The 23,264-nt window shown below is 46.6% G+C and overlaps 1 protein-coding gene across 1 annotated transcript; it reads right to left on the bottom strand.

Moving 5' to 3' along the window:
- Window positions 1-314: 314 nt before the first annotated feature.
- RHAG (Rh associated glycoprotein) lies at window positions 315-21,635 on the bottom strand. The gene is made up of 10 exons (XM_056856836.1): window positions 21,488-21,635; window positions 16,488-16,671; window positions 14,868-15,018; window positions 12,089-12,236; window positions 9,282-9,445; window positions 8,196-8,333; window positions 5,920-6,041; window positions 4,595-4,668; window positions 3,214-3,287; window positions 315-392 (listed from the first exon to the last, which is right to left on the bottom strand). Exons 1-10 carry the CDS (start codon window positions 21,633-21,635, stop codon window positions 315-317), a joined length of 1,281 nt encoding a protein of 426 aa, XP_056712814.1.
- Between the last annotated feature and the right edge of the window lie 1,629 nt (window positions 21,636-23,264).

Raw genomic sequence — 23,264 nt, 5'->3', positions numbered from 1 at the left:
GTGGGGGGGGGGAGAATGTGACTGCGAGGAAACAGCCATGCATAAAAGGCCCAAATGTTTTAAATAAAATAAATCTAAACACATAGATCATGAATTTGTATATTGTGTGTTCAGTAAACTCAATTCTGCAAAGGTACAATATTCACAGTACTTGTACAGAAGAATCAGTCAATGATTTTTTGTGGAGGCTTTATTTTTAGGGGGTTTGCTGTAAGTTATCATATAGGTTGAAAAACAAAGTCTGGTCAGGATATTTTTCTACAAAATGAGGAAAGCACCACAGGCAAAAGAGACATGGGGAAGTTCCTTTCTTTCTATGCATCAACACTGAGTTTGTTGAGGTCTTCCTTGGACTCAAGACAGTTTTTTTGTGTCTCCTCTTCCCCAGGAATCTAGAAGGGAATGCAAACGAGAAATGAACTTGAGTCCATGCCATTTCATTTGTTTTCCTTCCCACTGTAGTTAGGTTCACAGTACAATGTAGCTTTTCCCCTCCCTTAGGCAATGCATTTAATTGGTAACAGAATAAGCAAAGCTGCTTTTTGTTCCAAGTCAGCTTTTCTGCATTTGTCTCTGCCAGCTATGACAAACTCTAAGGCTGATGCTACATATCCCAGAATGCAGTCCTTGTGGAATGAATCTGCCTCTGGCCACTTGATCCTAATGTCTTGTCTTCATACCAGACCTGCATTACAGGCAGGCCTATGGGTACGGTTGCCAGGTCCCTCTTTGCCAGCAGTGGGAGGTTTTTGGGGTGGAGCCTGAGGAGGACAGGGTTTGGAGAGGGGAGGGACTTCAATGCCATAGAGTGCAATTGCCAAAGCAGCCATTTTCTCCAGGGGAACTGATCTCTATCAGCTGGAGATAAGTTGTAATAGCAGGAGACCTCCAGCTATTACCTGGAGGTTGGCAACCCTACCTATGGGGTTCACCGCACTTCTCTTCATGACCATTTCTGGATCCCGTGAGAAACCCCAAAAGCCATTTTATGGCTGACCTGGATCAAGCCAAGGGCCCATTTATCTAGTCCAGTATCCTGTTTCACAGTGGCTGATTGATAACCCTCAAAAGATTATGCTTAGTAAGAACTTGGATGAAGCATTAAGGCTCAGAAGGAACAGCTCAGAAAACCAGAAGCTCTAGTTATAATTGCCTGTGGGTGACAGAGAATGGCATATGGCAGCAGTTCCCAAACTGTGCTCCATGGAGCACTTGGTGCTCCGCGAAACATCTCCTAGTGCTCCGTGAAGAGATTGGAAAGACAAATACTACTGTCATTCGGTTTAGTATATAGGTGCTAGGTGAAAATTAGTGCTCCATGACGAATTTCTCTCCAGAAAAGTGCTCCATGACTCAAAACGTTTGGGAACCGCTGGCATATGGTATCATAGCAAGAAATATTTTGTGTTCAAAAGTTGCCAAAGCCCCTATGAAGGTCTCTTCCACACAAATGGTATGGGAAGAGAAACAAAGAACATTTATACAACTAGTTCTTGGAGAAACTGCTGGCAGATAGCAACACAGCTGATAAGGGGAAAGAAGTCTAACGAGTTCTTGAGGAGAATTCGACCTTGCTTTGTTCGGGAACAGAAGATTCAGTGCGAAAAACAAGGTGTCACAAGAGACTTTGATTCAGAAGAACACTGCAACTTATTTCTGTCATTTTTGGGGGGGTCATGAGGCTGTTGAAGACAGATTTATTTAGGACTGCATTGGACTAATTTTAATTTATCGGCAGTCCTAACTGAGATTTTAAATTGTATGGGGGTTTTTGTTTTTGTTTTTAGAAATAAGTTTTATTTTCCCAGAAAAATAAAGAAGTAAACATAAAAAGGGGGTAGGAGGGATGGGGGATCAGAATAATACATTAAATCTACTGTTCAATTATATAAAAACAATAATAAAAATTATATATCTACCCTGGGTGTGACTAGACCTTGTGTCCCAGTTCAATCTTTAAAATTCTAGAGTATAATACATTTTTTCTCTATTTCTGTGTTTCTGTTGAGCTTAAACAAAAGTGCATTTTAATAACACATTTTTGTGTGTGTAAAGTGCCTTCAAGTCGCAGCCGACTTATGGCGACCCCTTTTTGGGGTTTTCACGGCAAGAGACTAACAGAGGTGGTTTGCCAGTGCCTTCCTCTGCACAGCAACCCTGGACTTCCTTGGTGGTCTCCCATCCAAATACTAACCAGGGCTGACCCTGCTTAGCTTCTGAGATCTGACGAGATCAGGCTAGCCTGAGCCATCCAGGTCAGGGCAACACATTTTTAGTCTTATCCATATCAGATTCCTCATAACAAAATGTGGTCTTTTGTGTGTGTAACCGATGCCAATATTGTGGACTTTAGGTCCCAGGGAGCTCACTGAGCATGAACAGTTAGGTATGCTACTAACTTCAAGGCCCCCACCCTTAGTCAGTTGGGCCTGCAATGAAGAGGGAAGCCCAGAGTTCGACTGAGGGGATTAATAATTTTCCTTTGCACGTATGTGCAGGCTCGGTTAGGAAGAAAGGGGCACATTAGAATTTTCACTGTAAGAGTTATGATAACAAAACGGTTTTAAGGTATCGTGCAAGGTACAGAAAATGGCTGCTTTGGCAATTAGACTCTATGGCTTTGAAGTCCCTCCCCTCCCCAAACCTCACCCTCCTCAGGCTCCGCCCACAAAACCTCCAGCCGGTGGCGAAGAGGGACCTGGTAACCCTACCTCCAGGGGGAAACTGACAGTTACCTATATTTCCCCCCAATGAGGGTAAAAGCTGTTGAAAGGAGTGGGGAAGCTGTTCCAGTGAGAAAGCAGCAAGGGAGGAAAAGGTTAAAATGTCCCTTTCCCTTCGTGCCATTCCCCTCATTTATTAAACAATCCTGGAGCTTGTAGTTGCAATAGGGGGAAAATGTCATTTAAAATAACATGCGGGGAAACGAGCATGTGGGAAAGCCCTAAGGACTCTGTGGCATTGTACCCCACTGAGGTCCCTGTCCTCCCTAGGCTCCATCACCCAAATTTCCAGGAGTTTCCCAACCTGCAGCTGGCAACCCTATCCCCCTCATCCCCTGCTGGTGGCCACGGGGGACCTGGCACCATACTGCTCACTAAGATTACCGCTGTGAAAGACTGAATTCTGGAAAGGACTCCTATGTCATTGTGCTGTGCCATAAGCCCTGGGTAGCATGAAAGAAAAGCTCTCTGCTGCACTGTTGTATCCTACCTCCCAGTACACCGAGTCGTCGTAACAGGTCTGGTCAGGGGGCTGTCCCAAGAAAGGTAAGCTCAGAATCAACCCTGCATCATGGGAGAAAAACACAGCATTCGATTGTAAGCAGGCAGTCCTTTATAAAAGATTCTGTGCGTAACATTGGAATCCCTGCTATCCTCCAAGGAGCTTTGGGCAATGTACTTGATTCTGACTCCCTCTCTTTTATTATGACAACCACCCTGTGAGGTAGGCTGACAGTATGACTGGTCCAAGGTTACCCTGAGAACCTCATGGCCAAGTGGGGATTAGACCCCAGGTCTACCCACTCATAATCCAGCAGCACTTTAATCATCACAAGCATACCTCATAGATATTGCGGGTTCGATTCCAGACCACCGCAATAAAGCGAGTAACACTAAAAATAATTTTGGTTGCCCAGTGTGCATAAAAGTTATATTTACACTGTCCTGTAATCTATTAAGTGTGCAATAGCATTATGTCTAAAAAATGTACTGTAATAATAATGAAAAGGTTTCAAATATTGCAAGAATTACTGAAATGTGACACAGAGACACAAAGAGAGCACATGCTGTTGGAAAAATGGCGTAAATAGACTTGCTCGAAAAGACAATATCTGCGAAGTGCAATAAAGCGGGGTGCAATAAAATGAGGCGTGCCTGTACATCAGACTGGCGCTAACCTTGAAGAAGGATTCATTGTTGTCAACTAGTTGTATGCAGAGGTCTAAGTCTATAAACATTTACCCTGCTTTAAAAATGCTACAGAAATTTCAGCAGCTCATCCTTTAATTATTAAATACATTTTTTTAAAAGAAAGCCAATAAAACCAGCCACTTCATGCAAACACACACACACATTAATTTATGTGAAAGCTTTGTATATTCTTATTCGTTCTGAAAAAAATGGGATGGGGATCTAAACACTTTTTTGTCCAGATCCAAGTACTATCTAACTACTTTATTTTTTTTAATGTGTATTACTTTAGAGGAGTTTGTAATTTCACACAATATTTTGCACAGATACAGGCACACATCTAAGGCTGCTTTCACATATTGTTGGATAATTAATGCTCAATGCATGGTAGCAATCGTTTGCAACTATATTATCCTGTGTGAAAGGAGTTGTAACTCAGCGGTAGAGCATCTGCTTGGCATGCAGAAAACCCTCGGTTCAATCCCTGGCATCTCCAGTGAAAAGGACCCGACATTAGGTAATATGAAAGACCTCAGCCTGAGATCCTTGAGAGCAGCTGCCAGTCTGAGTAGACAATGCGAACTTGGTGGATTGATGGTCTGATTCGTGTGTGTGTGTTCATTATCCAATGTGTGTGAGATCAGCCTAAAACAACATTCAGAGTACTTTAGCTTACTGACCTGTGAATGCTCCTCCTACCAAAGCAATCCCGATGGAGCATCCCAGAGCAGCAGCCTGCATACCAGCTGATATTCTAAAATATGATGAAATAAAATAACATGTATCACTTTTGCCGGAACACTCAATTGCACATACAACAGAACAGATCAATAGGTTAACGACATGAAATTGTACGAGTAAATTTTTCTTACAAAACACACAAAACATCTCTGTGTTAAAAAAAAAAAATAGGTCCCATGACTATATGGCTTTCCAAATCTGTGATTGTCCCAAGACACAGTTATGATCTACGATTGTCCCAATACACAACTATGATAGGTCCACTTGACTCTGATGGGCCTTTGGAAGACTGTGTGGGCTAGCACACACACAGGTTCCATTGCCTCTCTGCCCCTTCCCCTATCCCTTCTTGTCTTTTCAAAGCCTCCCATGTACTGCAGAAGCACCCCACATGGATTTCGACAGAACCCTTGGAGCTGGGGTTGCCAACCTCCAGGTTGTAGCTGGAGATCTCCTGCTATTACAACTGATCTCCAGCCGATAGAGATCAGATCACCTGGAGAAAATGGCCGCTTTGGCCATTGGACTCTATGGCATTGAAGTCCCTCCCCTCCCCAAACTCTGCCCTCCTCAGGCTCTGCCTCCAAAAGCCCCCTGACGGTGATGAAGAGGGACCTGGCAACCCTACATGTAGCAGATACATAATGGTATCTATGTTGTGCTGGGGCAGGGGGCTGGAACCAGCTCCTATTGCATTAACAGTCTCTACACAAGGGATCCACAACTTGCTTGAGCCTGTGAATCTGACCCAGCGTGGTGGGCACAACCACAAAATGGCTGCTGCAGATGGCCGAGCCAGCCACAACATGGCTGCCACAGCTCACAGTCAGTCACACAGTGCCTTGGGAGGTGGCAGCTGCTGCACAGCCAATCAGATCTTCAGTGGCCAGTTTGAAGCCTTGCCGGGGAAAGCCCCACCTGGCCCCAACCAACTTTTAAAAAACATTTGGTCAGCAACAGGAAAGGTGTCGGTGGGTGCCATGGAGACCATGGGCACCACATTTGGGACCCCTCATTTACACTCTTCTTCTGTTGCTGTGGTGCGACAGATCTTAGGACTGGGCTAGAGAAAGAACAGGCATTGCAACTGAGAAATAAAAAGACAAACATTTTTTCATTCCTTGTACGATGGATGTAGGGATGGATGGATACTTTCTGGCGCTTGTTGGAACAAAGATTTCAACCGGTTTAAAGTATTGTTTCAGCAACAGATTAAAAACTGTGATGATACTGTATGGCTAAACAAAAGATTTTTAAAACTCACACAGTGTTAACCTGCACAGCAGCAGCAATAATGCTTGCGACGCCCCCGAGAATTCCAGGTAAACCATGCAGGTTGTGGACGCCGCAGGTGTCTTGAATTTTCAGGAATGAGAAGACAATTGGCTGGAAGGCAGGGAATGAGAACAGTTGTATGGTGCTTTTTCACTATGAGATGATTAAAAAGTCTTTAAAATAGATCAAGAAAGAAAACACAGGCTGCAGCTTCTTCTACCACCTTACAGGTTGCACAATTCCAAAACTCTTTTCTTCGGCTCTGAGAGAAAATGTTTTAAAAATACATTTTTGTTGGTATCTTACTCTTATATTGGCCTGTGTATATAAGATGCAGCGTGCTGATTTAGTTAATATTTTAGGGGCACGCTCTAAAGATATTTTGGGGAAATGTTGCTGGGTTTGTTAATGAAATATGCTGTGATATGCCTTATGAACCTAACCTAAAATTACATTATCTAACGTGTACAGTTGGTATGGATTTGTTTGCCAGTGCCAAAATGGGTATAGCTGCACATTGGGGGAACAACAGAACTTCCATGAATGTATGACTGGTTTAATCATTCCTTTGTTCATTCATTCATTCATTCATTCATTCATTCATTCATTCATTCATTCAGGCATTCTAGAACTATGAAACACACCCTATGAAGTGAAGAAACAGATTGGCAAGGCTAGCCTGGTACCTAGGATATGTTTCTGATGCTTCTGAGGTCTTTCTGAATGAGGCTTAGGCCTTTTATGCAGGGACGTCTCCCCGCGGTCACCCCCGCTGACTGCTTCAGGGCTTCCTTTTGATTATGCATGCCTTTCCCCCCTGTCAGAGGTCACCTCGTTCTCCCTGCATGTTTTGCCCGCATTTTTCAGATTCTGTCTAAAACAGCATCTAAAATGCAGATACCTCCTCCCAACCGCTTCCTCTTACAGCGGGAAACCCCTCTGAAACAAAATAAACCACAGCTGAAATACCAGTAGGGTTGCCGGGTACTAGGGTTGTCAACCTGAGGGTCCTAGCTGGAGATCTCCTGCTATTACAACTGATCTCCAGCTGACAGAGATCAGTTCACCTGGAGAAAATGGCCGCTTTGGCAATTGGACTCTATGGAATTGAAGTCCCTCCCCTCCCCAAACCCCGCCCACTTCAGGCTCTGCCCCCCAAAACCTCCCACTGGTGGTGAAGAGGGACCTGGCAACCCTACCAGGTACCCTTGACAACCGGCAGGGGAGAGGGCCTTACCAGCCTTAAAATGAGGCCGAGGCCTTGACATCGCCAGCACGATGACGTCACTTCCAGAAGTGACGTCGAGGAAGACGCTGTGGTATTTGGGCAAAAACTCTATGATAGAAGCTGTTTTTACCGTAGAGTTTTGTCCAAATACCAGAGCATCTCCCTCGACATCACCAATGTGATGATGTCACTTCCCGAAGTTACTCCTAAGCCTCATTTTAAGCCTAGTGAGACCCCCACTGGCCAGCTGGATGGCATCGGGGGAGGGAGCCCAAAGTGGGGGTCCCCTGCCCCTGATGGGGATGTGCCAACCCTAGATACCAGAATAGTCAAAGTGCATTCTGCTGCGCTTTTCCCTGTGTGGTACATTGCATTCAGTTGTTTCTGACTTACGAGGACCCTATGAATTAATGACCTCCAAAATGTGCTATCCTTAACAGCTAGGATTGCCAACCTGCCGGTCTGAGTAGACAATACTGACTTTGATGGACCAAGAGTCTGATTCAGTAGAAGGCAGCTTCATATGTTCGTATATATGTACTAGCTGGAGATCTCCCGCTATTACAACTGATCTCCAGCCCATAGAGATCAGTTCCCCTGGAGAAAACGGCTGCTTTGGCGATTGGACTCTATGGCATTGAAGTCCCTCCCCAAACCCCAACCTCCTCAGGCTCCGCCCCCAAAACCTCCCACTGGTGGCAGACCTGGCAACCCTATTAACAGCCTTATTCAGGTTTTGAGTCAATCCACCTCATGTTGGGTCTTCATCCTCTTTTCCTACTGCTCCAGCTTTTCCTATACCAGTCTTTTCTAGTGAGTCTTTCCCCCTACCCAGTTCTTTTAGGTGTGGAATGCAAGCCAGTCTTGTTTTTTGTACAGGAGGAGAATCCTCGCCACGGAGCTGCAGCGGTAACCAGGGGACAAGCTTACAAGCCTACTGCCAATTTGGGGTAAGCATGTCTAACAAACCAAACCAGTGTATTCTACCTCATAGTTGATATGAATATTTTAATGGTTGCCATTTCTCAAAAACTCACAGTTAAGTATTTGTATCCCAGGACTGAGATGATCCCAGCAATGCACCCGATTAACATAGCCCCGAAGGGCTGGATTTCCAGATCAGCACAAGAACCCACTGCGACTCCTCCTGCTAAGGTAGCATTTTGAATGTGCACCTGGACAGAGCAGAAATATTAACGTGTGAGAAAAGATCAGAAGCATGGAGAGGCAGCGGCGCTCAAAGTAGCTTCAATAAATCCCATCTGATTTCTGTACCAGAAGTTCCCCAGACTGGATATTCTAGTTCCAATGTTGACGTGGAACCCATTAACTTTCCAGTAAAGGTTGCCAGACAGGAACATCTCTGGGAGAAAGAAGTACCTGTGTTTGTCGATGTAGCATGAAAAGCACATAGCAGTGCTCTTTCACTCTTAATTTTATAGCATGCTGATCCTACCACCCACTGTATCAAGCCACTTGCCTTGACTTAGATGGCTGTGACACTACAGCGGTATCCTGAACTTCTGACAAATTCTGCTCATATATACGGTTGCTCATAAATAGGGGAGAGGCCATGGCTCAGTGGTAGAACATCTGCTTGGCATGCAGAAGATCCCAGGTTCAATCCCCAGCATCTCCAGTTAAAGGGACCAGGCAAGTAGGTGATGTGAAAGATCTCTGCCTGAGACCCTGGAGAGCCGCTGCTGGTCTGAGTAGACAATAATGACTTTGATGGACCAAGGGCCTGATTCAGTATAAGGCAGCTTCATGTGTTCATGTGTACTAGCTGAAGATCTGCTATTACAACTGATCTCCAGCCGATAGAGATCAGTTCACCTGGAGAAAATGGCCGCTTTGGCGGACTCTATGGCATTGAAGTCTCTCTCCTCCACAAACCCTGCCCTCCTCAGGCTCCGCCCCCAAAACCTCCCACTGGTGGCAAAGAGGAACCTGGCAACCCTACTCATAAAGAACCCCCAGGTGATTTTGAAGGACAAACATCGATTTACAGTGCACAGAGTTACTCCGGTCTAAGCCCACTGATTGCAATAGGCTTAGACGGGAGCAACTCTGCTGAAGATGGCACCAGAAGGGAATTGCTGGAGTTCCAGAGGATTGCTTACCATGTCCAGTTTGCCCCTCTTTTCGACCAGGCTTGAGAGGGCAAAAGCGGTAAGTGTGCACGCCGCCAAAGAGAAGTACGTGTTGAATATGGCAATTTGCTGGTTTCCTGGTGCTGCAATGGCCGAATTAAAACTGGGCCAAAAAAGCCAAAGAAATAAGGTACCTGTATAAATACCCAAAAAAACACAGACAGTTATAGACCTCCCTTAGTGTTTTTATTTTTTAAAGGACAGGGATTCAGGTGGTGAAAAGTGGTGTCAAGTCACAGCTGATTTATGGCAACCGTGTTTTCAAGGCAAGAGACGTTCAGAGGTGGTTTCCCATTGCCTGCCTCTGTGTAGTAACCCTGGACTTCCTCATTGATTTCCCATTAGGGTTGCTAACTTCCAGGTACCAGCTGGAGATATCCTGCTATTACTGCTGTTCTCCAGCAGATAGAGATCAGTTCACCTGGAGAAAATGGCTGAGTTGGCAATTGGACTATGGCATTGAAGTCCCTCCCCTCCCCAAACCCCAGCCTCCTCATGCTCCACCCCAAAAACCTCCCACTGGTGGTGAAGAGGGACCTGGCAACCCTGTCTCCCATTCAAGTACTAAGTAGGGCTGATCCTGCTAAGAGTCTGAGATCTGACAAGATCGGACTAGCCTGAGCCATCCAGGTCAGAGAACAGGGATTTTACTTGCTACAAATGCTGGACTGAACGGTGTGTGTGTGTCATTGTTACACATGCCTTGAATTACGCCCCCAGGTCTATGCGAGTTCACTCAAAGAGGCACAAATATTGTTTACATAGAATTTCTGGAATTATGCAATCCGCTTGTAAAATCCACATAGTTATGACTCAGCAAGAAAGCTGAAAAAATAACATGGGCAATACAATTTCATTTAGCTGGCTCTGTGGCATCATCACATGCATTATATAATCCCTGATAAGAATGTACACATTTAGGTCATTTTGTTCTTTAACCATTTTTAGTATGGCTTTTAACACTGAAGGCATTATATAAATTCTGCCCATCCCTTTTTATCCTGCCTTTCCTCCAGGGAGCTCAGAACAGCAATACACATATCTCTATCTCTCTTCCTGCATTCTATCATCACGACAACCCTGTGGCGTAGGTAAGGTTGGAAGAGCGTAATTGGCCCAAGGCCAACTAGTGAGGGTCATGGGAGTTTCATATCTCACTCGAACCATTACGCTATATTGGCTCTTTAATGTTGGCAGGAGTTATTGTATTGTTATCCAAACCACTTACTCGCTATTACTGCACACTTTAGAGCCATGCCCATAATCACATCACTTAGGATCTGCCACTTCCTTTTCAAAGGGGAAGCTGAAATAACTGTTGCTATAAATATAAAATCTGGGTGGGGAGTTGTAAAAAATTACAGGCCCTTTTAAACTTTAAAAGCGACAGGTGATTCACTTTTGTAAAAGAACGATGAATGAGAAACTGACTTAGTAAGGGCTCACACAGAAGAGACGAAGATCATACGTCTCTGTATCCCCCCCCCCAAAAAAAAATTGTCAACGGCAAGCTCATGCAGCCTCATTTTGACTTAGGGTTGTGCAGGGAAAGGAAGAAGGAGTTAAGCCCTTCTACCTCCACTCAGGTTTGCTACTTGAAACTAGTGCCTTTGAAAATGTGTGATCTTCATCTAGGTTTGTCCATTTCCAGGCAGGGCCTGGAGATCTCCCAGAATTACAACTGATGTCCCGACTAGAGAGATCAGTTTTCCTGGAGGAAACGGCTGCTTTGGAGGGCGGGCTCTATGGCATTATACCTTGCTGAGGTCCCTCTCCTCCCCAAACCCCAATCCTCCGGGCTCCACCCCCTGAACTCCAGGCACGTCCCAACTCATAGTTGGCAACCCTAACTAAGGTTCCTCCATCCCCAAACCCCACCATCTCTGGGCCCCACCCCCAAACCTGGCAAACCCTTCTTCATCTCATGTGTTTCTGCTCAAAGCTACCATGTCTTCAATTTCTTGTTTAGGCTAGGGTTGTCAGCCTCCAGGTAGCAGCTGGAAATCTCCTGCTATTACAACTGATCTCCAGTCAACAGAGATCAGTTCCCCCGGAGAAAATGGCTGCTTTGGCCATTGGACTCTATGGCATCGAAGTTCCTCCCCTCCCCAAACCCTGACCTCCTCAGGCTCCACCCCAAAAATTTCCAGGTGTTTCTGAACCCAGAGCTGGCAATCCTAGTTTGGGCCTCCATAAAGTCAATGTTAGGCATGTTGAGTCCCCACCGATAATAGCGGTTCAGCACTCGCTTAAATCTCTCCCATAAAAATCAGTGGGATGTTAAAATGTTCACTTTTGACTAGTTTTGGACTAGGATCTGGGAAACCCAGGTTCGACCCCCCCACTGTGCTATGGAAGCTGTCTGGGTAACCTTGGGCCAGTCACACACTTGAAGCATAACCTACCTCACAGGTAGGGTTGCCAGCTCCGGGTTGGAAAACACCGGGAGATTTTTGGGGTGGAGCCTGAGGAGGGCAGGGTTTGGGGAGGGGAGGGGCTTCAATGCCATAGAGTCCAATTGCCAAAGCAGCCATTTTCTTCAGGTGAACTGGTCTCTGTCGCCTGGAGCTCCATTATAATAGCAGATCTCCAGCTAGTACCTGGAGGCTGGCGACCCTACTCACATGGTTGTTGTGAGGATAAAGTGGAGGAGAACGGTATAAGCAGCTTTGGGTCCCCATGAGGGAGAAAGGTGGGATATAAATAAACAATGAAGTGGTACAGTTCCCTCAACAGTGCTGTCATCAAAATAGATCTGGAACAGACCTCCTACTTACCAATCATAGCAAACATGTCTGAATGGTAGGAGGAACCTTCATTTTCATGCCCGTTCTTCAGACCTGGGCGGTATAAGAGTCGGGACACAGCCAGACCAAAGTAGGCTCCAAACGCATGAATGGTCATGGATGCTCCAGTATCAGCAGCCTGCAAGATGACACAATTCATGTCACGAATCTGACAGTCAGTTGTGACTTTCTGCACAGAACATGCAGCATGGAGGCTGCCAAATTGTACGGCAATGAAGAAGCTCAACTCAAGTTTAAAGAGCTAACAGACCAGAAAAAGCTGTATCAAATTGTACGAGTCTCTCTCAATAGCACTCTCTTCAAAAACTGGAGTATGACATTGCAGCATCTCTGTTGACCCTCTTTCCTTTGAGGACATCTACAGGTCTCTGTTTCTCTGGCCCATAACACATGTATATCCTTTTCCAGAATATGGCAAGGAAACATCCAGCCAGAGTGGTGTAGTGGTTAAGAGTGGTGGTTTGGAGTGGTGGACTCTGATCTGGAGAACTGAGTTTGATTCCCCACTCCTCCACATGAGTGGCAGACGCTAATCTGGTGAACCGGATTTGTTCCCCCACTCTTGCACATGAAGCCAGCTGGGTGATCTTGGGCTAGTCACACTCTCTCAGCCCCACCTACCTCACAAGATTTCTGTTGTGGGGAGGTGAAGGGAAGGTGATTGTAAGCCTGTTTGATTCTTCCTTAAGTGGTAGAGAAAGTTGGCATGTAAAAACCAATTCTTCTTCATCTTCTGCTGTGGTGGTGGAAAGTGCCATCAAGTGGCAGCTGACTTAACGGTGACCCCTCATGGGTTTTTTAAAACAAGAGACATGTTCTGAGGCAGCTTTCCACTGCCTGTCTCTACGTAGCAACCCTGGACTTCCTTGGTGGTCTCCCATCCAAATACTAACCGGGTCTGATTCTGGTTACCTTTCAAGATCTGACAAGATCAGCTAGCATGGCTTATCCAGTTCAGTGTCTAAACCCTATTACAATCTAAGAAATTAATATGTAGGACTGAACTTTTAAAAAGACTTTTCGATAGATACAGTAGGTGTGCATTACTGTAGCTTGCTTGTGCAGGTCAATAGTGGATTCTGAGGAGTGTGGGCTTTGGGGAAGGGAGGGACCCCACCTTCAAAACAGTATGGAACCCCTGCTCTAGATGAAAAAGGAGCACGGTAGGGTAGCCAGGTCCCTCTTTGCCATTGGTGGGAGGTTTTTGGGTGGAGCCTGAAGAGGGTGGGGGTTGGGGAGGGGAGGGACTTCAATGTCATAGAGTCCAATGGCCAAAGCAGCCATTTTCTCCAGGTGAACAGCTCTCTATCGGTTGGAGATCAGTTGTAATAGAAGGAAATCTCCAGCTAGTACTTGGAGTTGGCAACCCTAGAGCACGAGGTGGGTGATTCACAGCTGAAAAGCAACCAGACAGGAAGGGATTCCAAGATATCTCTCCGTCTCACTTTCTTCTACCCCGCCTGACAGCTGGCCAAGGCTAGTTTTACAAAAACACATGGTGGGAATGGAACTCCATGTAACTTGTAGCTGGAGGGTGAGAACAAAATTGTCACAAACTAGTAAAAAGAAGGAAGGTGAGATAATAAGAAGCCAGTTTCTGCTATTTTCCCAGTGAAGTGATGGTTGCAAAATCAAGTGATTAGAGGAAGGGAAGGAGAAGAAGGAAAGGGAGAGATAAGGATGATAGGGATAGTCGGGCCAGTCTCAAGTTAAATTGTGGCACCGCTAGAAGACCTGTGGTGGCAACAGAGGGTTAGGAGGACAAAATAACTTAGGAAGAGCTAAAGCCAAGCATTCCCTGACCTGGATGGCCCAGGCTAGCACAATCTCATCAGATCTCGGAAGCTAAGCAGGATCAGCCCTGGTTAGTATTGGGGTGGGAGACCACCAAGGAAGTCCAGGATTGCTATGCAGAGGAAGGCAAAGGCAAACCACTTCTGTTTGTCTCTTGCCTTGAAAACCCTATGGGATTGCCACAAATTGGCTGCGACTTGATGGCTAGGGTTTCCAGATCCCCTTTGGCAACCATGATTTCCATAGAAAATTATCCCTATGGAACTCTATGATTTCCACAGAATTTTGCGGGGGAATGTGCTAGAGTGTAAACTCAGCAGTGATGGGGATGCTCTAGCAATCACCTCTGAAAATTCTATGGAAACCATAAATTTTTGGGGAGAGAGTGCTAGAGCTTCTGTGTCAGTTCTGGGTTTACTTAGAAGTGACAACCATTCCCCCCCTTCAGCTGGCCCTCTTCCAACTGCCAACCAGCTGAGGGTTGGCATTAGGGTTGCCAACCTCCAGGTACTAGCTGGAGATCTCCTGCTATTTCAACTGATCTCCAGCCGATAGAGATCAATTCCCCTGGAGAAAATGGCTGCTTTGGCCATTGGACTCTATGGCATTGAAGTCCCTCCCCTCCCCAAACCCCGCCCTCCTCAGGCTCCACACAAAAAACCTCCTGCTGATGGCAAAGAGGGACCTGGCAACCCTAGTCGGCGGGCAGGCCTATTGATGGCACTTTCCACTACTAAAGCCATGACTCTCCCAGAGAGAGAATAACAGTGCAATGCCAAAATCAAATTAATCCCAAGTACAAGGCAGGTAGAGGAGGGTGATGTTAAACAGGAAACACTGAGGGAAATGAAAGCCATAAAGGTGGCGCACAAATTTCCCTTGCAAAGTAGCATTTTGACTTGGGTAAAGGTGAGGCTTTTGCTTCCTTGATACAAATATGACTGAACATTCTTACCTCGAATACATTCACGACAAGGTGTTCGTTGCATGTAAAGATGGCGATTTCGAAAATGGTCATGATCAGCATTTGAAGCGGGCTTGTTCTCCCCAGTACAGCTCCGAATGAGATCAGGACCGTTGCTGTGCTGAAGTCTGCATTGATAATACTTTCAGTTTTAAGTGGTGGGGAAAAAAATAAAACAACGATCAAAATCCAGTTATCGTGTATGTCCGGGGTCCTGGATAGGGTTGCCAACCTTCAAGTGGGGCTTGGGGATCTCCCGCTTTTACAACTGATCTCCAGACTACAGAGATCTGTCTCCCTGGAAGAATGGCTGCTTTGGAGGGTGCCCTGTATGGCATTGTACCATGCTGAGGTCCCACCCCTCCCCAAATCCTGCCCTCTCTAGGGCCTACCCCCCAAATCTCCAGGTATTTCCAAACTCTAGCCCTGGATAATTGGTAGGGCTGCCAGCTTCCAGGTACTAGCTCGAGATCTCCTGCTATTACAACTGATCTCCAGCCGATAGAGATCAGTTCACCTAGAGAAAATGGCCGCTTTGGCCATTGGACTCATTGGATACCCCCTCCCTTTGGACATTGGACTCATTGAAGTTCCTCCCCTCCCCAAATCCCGCCCTCCTCAGGCTCTGCCCCAAAAACCTCCTGCCAGTGATGAAGAGGGGCCTGGCAACCCTAATAATTAGGGTTGCCAGGTCACTATTAGTGGTGGGCAACTGCCCACCAATTAGAATGCCTGCCTGCTACCCCTCAGCTGGCCAGTGGGAGAAGGAGGCCAGCTGAAGGGGGGTCAATCTGACCATGTGTGCGGAGGCACTTGGTGAAATAATATTCCTTCCGGGTTTACCCTGGAAGTGACGGGGACACTCTAGCACATTCCTCCAAAAACTCTATGGTTTCCATAGAGGTTTTTTGAGGGGCATACTAGAGTGTCCCCGTCGCTTCCAGGATAAAACTTGAAGGGACGTTTTTGCGCGTGCGTGTGGATTGCCCCTCCCTCAAAGCTCCCACTGGCAACCTTATGGATAACGGGATGAAGGGATAGGACACAGTTCTACCGTGGGAAGGCTAATAAATGTATATTTAAGATTTAGTGAGGTAATGCTCACTTTGTGTGAAATATTAGTCTGAATTAGCATACATCGCCGCCAATTTAGGACACCCCTTCGAATGTCTGATGGAGTGAACTCTAGTTCACAAAAGCTTGTGCAGCAGTAAGGTGCTACAGTAACAATACAATATTGCTTGTGCAGCAATAAGGTGCTACAAGGACTCTTCATAGATGCCAACGTGCTTTGAAGGAGGGCCTCTGAAGGACGACCCTGCACCTAGGGTCCCCTTGGCTACTGGTGGGGGATGGGGGTGCAGGGTTGCTGATCCAGGTTAAGAAACTCCTGGAGATTTGGGGATGGAGCCAAGAGAGGACAGGGACCTCAGTTGGGTGCAATGCCATACAGTCCACCCTCCAATGCAGCCATTTTCTCCAGGGGAACTGATCCCTACAGTATGGAGTTGAGCTGTAATACCGGGGAATCTCCAGGTCTCACCTGGAGGCTGGCCTCCCTACCTGCACCCCTTGAAGTGAAGAGTGTTTATCACAAGGTGCCACTCTTACCTTTTAATGCCAAGATGGATTGTGTTTACTCTCATATGCCAAAATCCCTGCATTAGAATGCCCCACTGGAGACCCAAGGCAGCAATGAGCAAGTTGATACCAACACTACTGAAGCCATATTTCTTCAGGAAAGTCATCAAGAAACCGAAGCCGATAAATATCATCACATGAACATCCTGAAAGACTGTGGACAGAAAAAAAGTGAGACATTCTCTTGAGCTTATGACTCTAAGAAGCTATTACTGTCCCTCTGTCGCCAGCAACCGATCATGAGGGAACCCAGGATTTTCAACAGCAAATCCTGAAGAGAGATGACCAACCCTTTCGGATAGGAACCGACAATTTTAAAACACAGCCAAATAATCAGGACAGTGAAACAGGCATCCTTCTGGGCACACGCTGCAATATATATAGTATTGTGTGCATGTCTGGAGGCCTCGCTTCACAAAGGATGTGGACAGAATCGAGCGGGTGCCGTGGAGAGCGACGAGGATGATCAGGGGCCTGGAGACCAAGCCCTACGAGGAAAGGCTGAGGGAGTTGGGAATGTTTAGTCTGGAGAAGAGGAGGTTGAGGGAGGACAGGATTGCTCTCTTTAAGCATTTGAAGGGCTGTCACTTAGAGGAGGGCAGGGAGCTGTTCCTGTTGGCAGCAGAGGATAGAACTCACAATAATGGGTATAAATTGCGGCTGGATATTAGGAGAAAGTTTTTTTTACAGTAAGCGTTGTTTGACAGTGGAATCAGCTACCTAGGGAGGTGGTGAGCTGGCAGTCTTGAAGCAGAGGCTGGACAAGCACTTGTCAGGGATGCTCTAGGCCAGGGGTGGGGAATGTCAGGCCCGGGGTCTGTTTAAGGCCCGCGAAATCATTTCGTCTGGCCCTTTATGGGTCCTGGCAGATATCTAGCTCAGAAGGATTTAAGACTGGTGATCCGCCCCCTCCCGCGGACAGGAATAGCCTCTATTCAAGGGGGATGTGAGTTTGTTTTGCGGAGGAAAGGAACCTTTTTTCCCCTTGCAGAAGAGTTGTTAGCTATGGAGCTGCTAGGACCGGCCAAGAAACTGTGTTAACCCTTTCTCACCTGGGCCATGGAGAAACGTATTCCCTCTGTACTACAAGAGGGCTTGGGTGGAAGTGGCGACAACAGAAGGGTTAAAGGGGGCAGGGCCAGAATGCATGGGGGGGGCGAGTTCTTAGCCAGCGTGTCCTCATTTCATCCCTGCAGGCGGAGGTAGTAGGAGCTGGCTGTAGAATTCAGCCCTGACCATGCAGAGCAGGAGCAACTCCAGCGTGTGGCTGGACGGCTACGCCAGGCTGGTGCAATAGACCATCCTGTGCCACCAGGTGGGCTAGTGCACTACCGGTTGGATGCCTGCCTGCTTGCCCACGCCAGGGGGGAGGGGTCATCTGGGGCAGCTGCCTGCTTGGGGCTTGGTTGGCTAATTTTTAAATTGATAATTTTGTATGGCTCACGAATGATGTTATAAATATCCAAATGGCCCTTGGCAGAAAAAAGATTCTCCACCCCTGCTCTAGGCTGATCCTGCATTAAGCAGGGGGTTGGACTAGATGGCCTGTATGGCCCCTTCCAACTCTATGATAGGATAGGATAGGCTATATCTTCTGACAAGTCCTCTGACCTGTTTTTAAGTTGCAGCAGGTTCTTTGTTGTTGTTGTTGTTGTGTTTTTGACAATAATCTAAAACAGCTATCCCCCACAACGCCCCCCCCAGGGAACCTTTTATCTTTTTCACCTATTTTGTACATGTACGTATGATATTACTACTCTTTGACAGTCGTGCTTTTATCCTGCGAAGGGAAAAATATAAATATAGTTCCTTATTGGGGTTTTGTACGGGAAACCACTGACTGTTGGCATAGTGCCAATTCTCTCTTGGACTAATTGGAGCAATAGCAATAAAACTCTGGCTGCAGCATAAATAGAATAGAATTACACTCTTCTAATCCCCATGGCACAGAGTGGTAAACTGCAGTACTGCAGTCCAAGCTCTGCTCACGACCTGAGTTCGATCCCGACGGAAGTCGGTTTCAGGTAGCTGGCTCAAGGTTGACTCAGCCTTCCATCCTTCCGAGGTCGGTAAAATGAGTACCCAGCTTGCTGGGAGTAAAGGGAAGATGACTGGGGAAGGCAATGGCAAACCACCCTGTAAACAAAGGGCGAAAACGCATGGTTGCTTTATCCTCCTTTAATCACTGTTTTAGCCAGGATCGAATGCACATTAGGCTAAATGCATGCATTCGATCCAGGCTGAATCCTGGCTGAAACAGGGATTAAAGGAGGATAAAACGACCATGCGTTTTTGCCCAAAGTCTGCCTAGGAAATGTCGGGATGTGACATCACCCCAAGGGTCAGGAATGACCTGGTGCTTCCACAGGGGACCTTTACCTTTACCTTTTAATTTAATCCCCATTAGGGATTAGAAGAGAAGATGACTGGGGAAGGCACTGGCAAACCACCCCGTAAAAAGGAAGTCTGCCTAGGACGTCGGGATGTGACATCACCCCAAGGGTCAGGAATGACCCGGTGCTTGCACAGGGGACCTTTACCTTTAATTCCTATTGACTTCAATGGGTGTAATTCTTTTTAGGATTGCACTGTATGTAAAACTCCCCCCCCCCAGTTTTATCAGTGAGAATCAATTTTAATTAATGCGACCAGGCATTAACCCACGTATTTCTATTTCCTTACATTGTTTTTGCATCGTCACTGCAGTTGGGAATAAAAATTATTAACGACAGCAGGTCAGAGCCAGAGCAAAATGTCTGCTCACTCTAGATCTCTTGCCCAAGTTGAAATGCAAAAAAGAAAAAGAAAAGAAAAAGACCACACTAGCATTTTTTGCTTGCAACCTATTTGTATCCTCACATGAGTTTCTGCCTGTGCAACCAATGTCTGGGCACTATAATATATAGTGAGGGACGTGTGAGGAGTTGTACAAGATCTTGTGTGAGCAGAACTGTGCTAAGTCTGTTTATGTTTCTGCTTGCATATTTCTGGATCCAAGCCAGTCTATCAGCTACGGTTGCCAGGTCCCCCCTCTCCACCGGTGGGAGGTTTGTCTGGGGCCCCCCCATCTAAAAAAGCATTTAGAAAATTCTACAACATTTGCAGACAATCCTACAAGCCATCAGGAAATCTACAAGGAATTTTCTAGCATTGTAGCAGCTGCAAAGGTGAATTTCAGTAACAGATTTTTACAGTTTAAAGCCCCCCCCCCCGTGCCTTCATGGAAGCCCCGTGAAGGCGCGGGGGGGGGGAACCCCGAATCTGCTGAATTTATTCGCCGAACCCCCGAAGTCGGCGAATTCGGCTCCCCCATTTCCCGCCTTTTTTGAGTTCGGTTCGTCCTGAACCGAAAAACAGCCAAATCGGGGGAAATTCAGCTGTTTTTCGGTTCTGGACGATCCGAATCGACAGCCCTAAATGAAAGCTCTGTTATTGTGTTTTTTTTAACGCAAAATAGGTGAATGTATGAGTTGTTTTTTCTAAACTAAAACTTCAGTATTCAGGTTAAATTGCCGTATTGGCACTTGGTGATAAATAAGTGGGTTTTGGGTTGCAGTTTGGGCACTCGGTCTCTAAAAGGTTCACCATCACTGATATAGGAGGTGATCTGTGGGTAAGTAGGGTTGCCAACCTCCAGGTGGAGCCTGGAGATCTCCTGGCATCACAACTGATCTCCAGAAGACAGAGGTCAGTACCTCTGGTGCAAATGGCTGCTTTGGAGGGTGGACTCTGGTATTATACACCACTGAGGTCCCTCCCCTCCCCAAACCCTGACCTCCCCAGGCTCCACCCCCAAATCTACAGGAATTTCCCAACTCCCAGTTGGCGACCCTGAGGGCAAGCCCTGTTTAATTGCTTCCCTATTTAACCATCTGTCGAACACATGATGAGCAACCGTTGTAATAATGCTTCTGGCCTGATGCTTATTTAGAGCAGAGGCTCTCTCGCTTTGTAAGAAAGAAGCTGCTGACCTTGCAATTTCCGGATGGAAAAAAACTGACCCTCCCGCCATCGCGTTACAATACACTCATTGTAACTTGTCTCTTCAGTTTTACTCTGGCAGATCAACCTCCTGGGAACAGGCAGGAAGAGTGGTAAATGAGAATCCCCTAGGTTGCCTCTCCGAAGTCTGACCGGTTCAAATGTGCTACAATTTGAAACTCAGAATTTGGCAAACCGTTATAGAAACAGAGTGAGAGCTGATCAGTAAGAAAACGTCTGGCCAACCTCCAGGTGGTTGCTGGACTTCTCCTGGAATTGCAACTGATCTTCACACTGTAGAGATCAGTTCCCCTGGAGAAAACAGCAGCTTCCAAAGTAGGGTTGCCAGCCTCCAGGTGGGACCTGGAGATCCCCCAGAATTACAGCTCATCTCCAGATCAGTTACAGCTCATCTCCAGATCAGTTACACCTCATCTCCAGATCAGTTCCTCTGGAGAAAAGGGATGCTTTGGAGGGTGGACTCTCTGGCATTGTACCCCACTGAAGCCCCTGTCCTCCCCAGGCTCCATCCCCAAATCTCCAGGAGTGTCCCAATCTGGAGCTGGTAACCCTACACCCACCTCCTGCTGGTGGCCAGGAAGGACCTGGCAACCCTACTCAGAAGGCAGACTCATTGGTAAACCATAGAGTTTAGAAGAAACAGAAGGTGTCCCCAGTTAGTACCCCAAATCTCCAGGAATTTCCAAAGCCACAGTTGGCAACCCCACTTCTAACAGTTTCTTCAGTAAATTCATTACAAGCCTGGATCTTTCCAACATAATGCAGACCAATACTGAATTATTTTTTCACTACCATACAGAAATACAGTTGGTATACACAGCCAGCTTGCGAAAGACAAAATACACATCACAAGAGAGGAAGACGAACCATCCAATCTCCAGAATAACCTGCGACTGAGCACAGTTAAAACAAGCAAACAAGTGCTAGAAATCTGTAGTCGTTTTTAACCCGCAAAGAAGAACACTCACATGGGTACAAGTAAAGATCAGCCACCCTGCTCTCATCCTCTGGCGTGTATCTCACAAATACCCCAAACAAAACAATAACGACGATCTCCAAAAAGACAGCCACCGCGGGCAATTTGATCCGCATGTTGCTTGAGAAGCCGGCGCTCATGTTGGGCCTCTGGGGTGCAGGCTGCCAGGGAGTGATAATGAGAGACCAGCTCGTTCTTGGCTGGGTTGCACACAGACGATTATCAGGACATGGCAAAAGCTCACCCTTTCTCAAGTGTAAAACTCACGGGAGGAGGAGCCAAACTTTAAAAAATGGGTCCCCTTTTCAGATACTTCCCATCTTTGGATACATAAAGGGGTCAATTCCGGTGACTCGCCTTCTCGCTGTTTTATAGCACTACGACTTACTTTTCCCCTCCCCAGCACCCTACAAAAATAAAGCAAGGACTTCAGATTTTATGGTATGCAAAGAGCGGCAGTTAAAATTACACGGCTCTTCATGCAGGAGCAAAGCGTTGCATTGTATCCACAGAGATCTGCCTCCCCAGGTAACACCAAACCAAAAACCTTTTGTCTAGTAAGAAGTAGGGCAAACAGTATTTTACCCCACAGTGCTGTTTTAGGACTTCGGCATGACAGAATATAACCCCAAGAATAAAAACAGAATTTGGGTCAGTGACTTCTTTGTAGGGGAGTGGGTCAACATTCTATAAAACGTTTCTCATGTGAATAAGGATTTATATCAAGTGAAACCATTTTGCTGCAGGTTGGAAGTCATTTTAATGGTTCATTTTCTTAATGATAATGGGTTGGGTCCTACGGATTCTTCCTAGGGGTGCCATCCTCTAAATATAGGGTTGCCAGCCTCCAGGTACTAGCTGGAGAGCTCCCACTATTACAACTGATCTCCAGCCGATAGAGATCAGTTCACCTGGAGAAAATGGCCGGTTTGGCAATTGGACTCTATGGCATTGAAATCCCTCCCCTCCCCAAACCTCGTCCTCCTCAGGCTCCGCCCCTAAAACCTCCTGTTGGTGGCGAAGAGGGACCTGGCAACCCTATTAATACCGGAGTGGTTCATTAATGAGAGGAACTGTTCACTTTAATAGTGGGATGATTGCCCCTATGGCTAGGGTTGCCAACCTCCAGGTAGTAGCTGGAGATCTCCTGCTATTACAACTGATCTCCAGCCGATAGAGATCAGTTCCCCTGGAGAAAATGGCTGCTTTGGCAATTGGACTCTATAGCATTGAATTCCCTCCCCTCCACAAACCCCGCCCTCCTCAGGCTCCGCCCCCAAACCTCCCACCGATGGCGAAGAGGGTTGCCAGGTCACTTCAATTGGTGGGCAATTGCCTGCCAATCTATCGGTCTGCTCAGGAGCAGGGATCGCACACAACATGATCACGTTGCTTCCAGTGTACGCCCAGAAGCGCTGCATCGCAACAGGCCGCTTCACCACTCAAACCGTGGCAAAGTGGCCCGCCACAATGTGGCACTTCTGGGAGTAAACTGGAAGTGACGTGATCGCGTTGCGTGTGATCCCCACATTAGCTCCGCTCCCAAAACCTCCCTCCAGAGATGGGGGACCTGGCAACCCTACCTACGGCAGAGACTGATATCAGACATACACCCCCAATTTAATTATTTAAATCAATTCAATTCAAAACCTTTATTGGCATAGCGAGTCATTCAGGACATTCCATTAAATCATTTACAGAGAAGGGGCCTTTGTGGTTTAGCACCTGAGGGACTAAATCTCATCCATCATCCAGAATAAGGAATGTAA

This window comes from Euleptes europaea, chromosome 10, assembly GCF_029931775.1.
Source record: "Euleptes europaea isolate rEulEur1 chromosome 10, rEulEur1.hap1, whole genome shotgun sequence".
Classification (NCBI taxonomy): Eukaryota; Metazoa; Chordata; class Lepidosauria; order Squamata; family Sphaerodactylidae; genus Euleptes; species Euleptes europaea.
Note: the sequence above shows the minus strand (reverse complement) of the source record. Positions and strands in the feature narration are given on the sequence as shown.

Coding starts and splice junctions, on each gene's coding strand:
- RHAG (XM_056856836.1), bottom strand. CDS start 21,635: ATGAGCGCCGGCTTCTCAAGCAACATGCGGATCAAATTGCCCGCGGTG. Junction 15,019..16,487: donor ATCCATCTTGGCATTAAAAG/GTAAGAGTGGCA, acceptor TAAAACTGAAAG/TATTATCAATGCAGACTTCA. Junction 8,334..9,281: donor AGAGGGGCAAACTGGACATG/GTAAGCAATCCT, acceptor TGCTCTGTCCAG/GTGCACATTCAAAATGCTAC.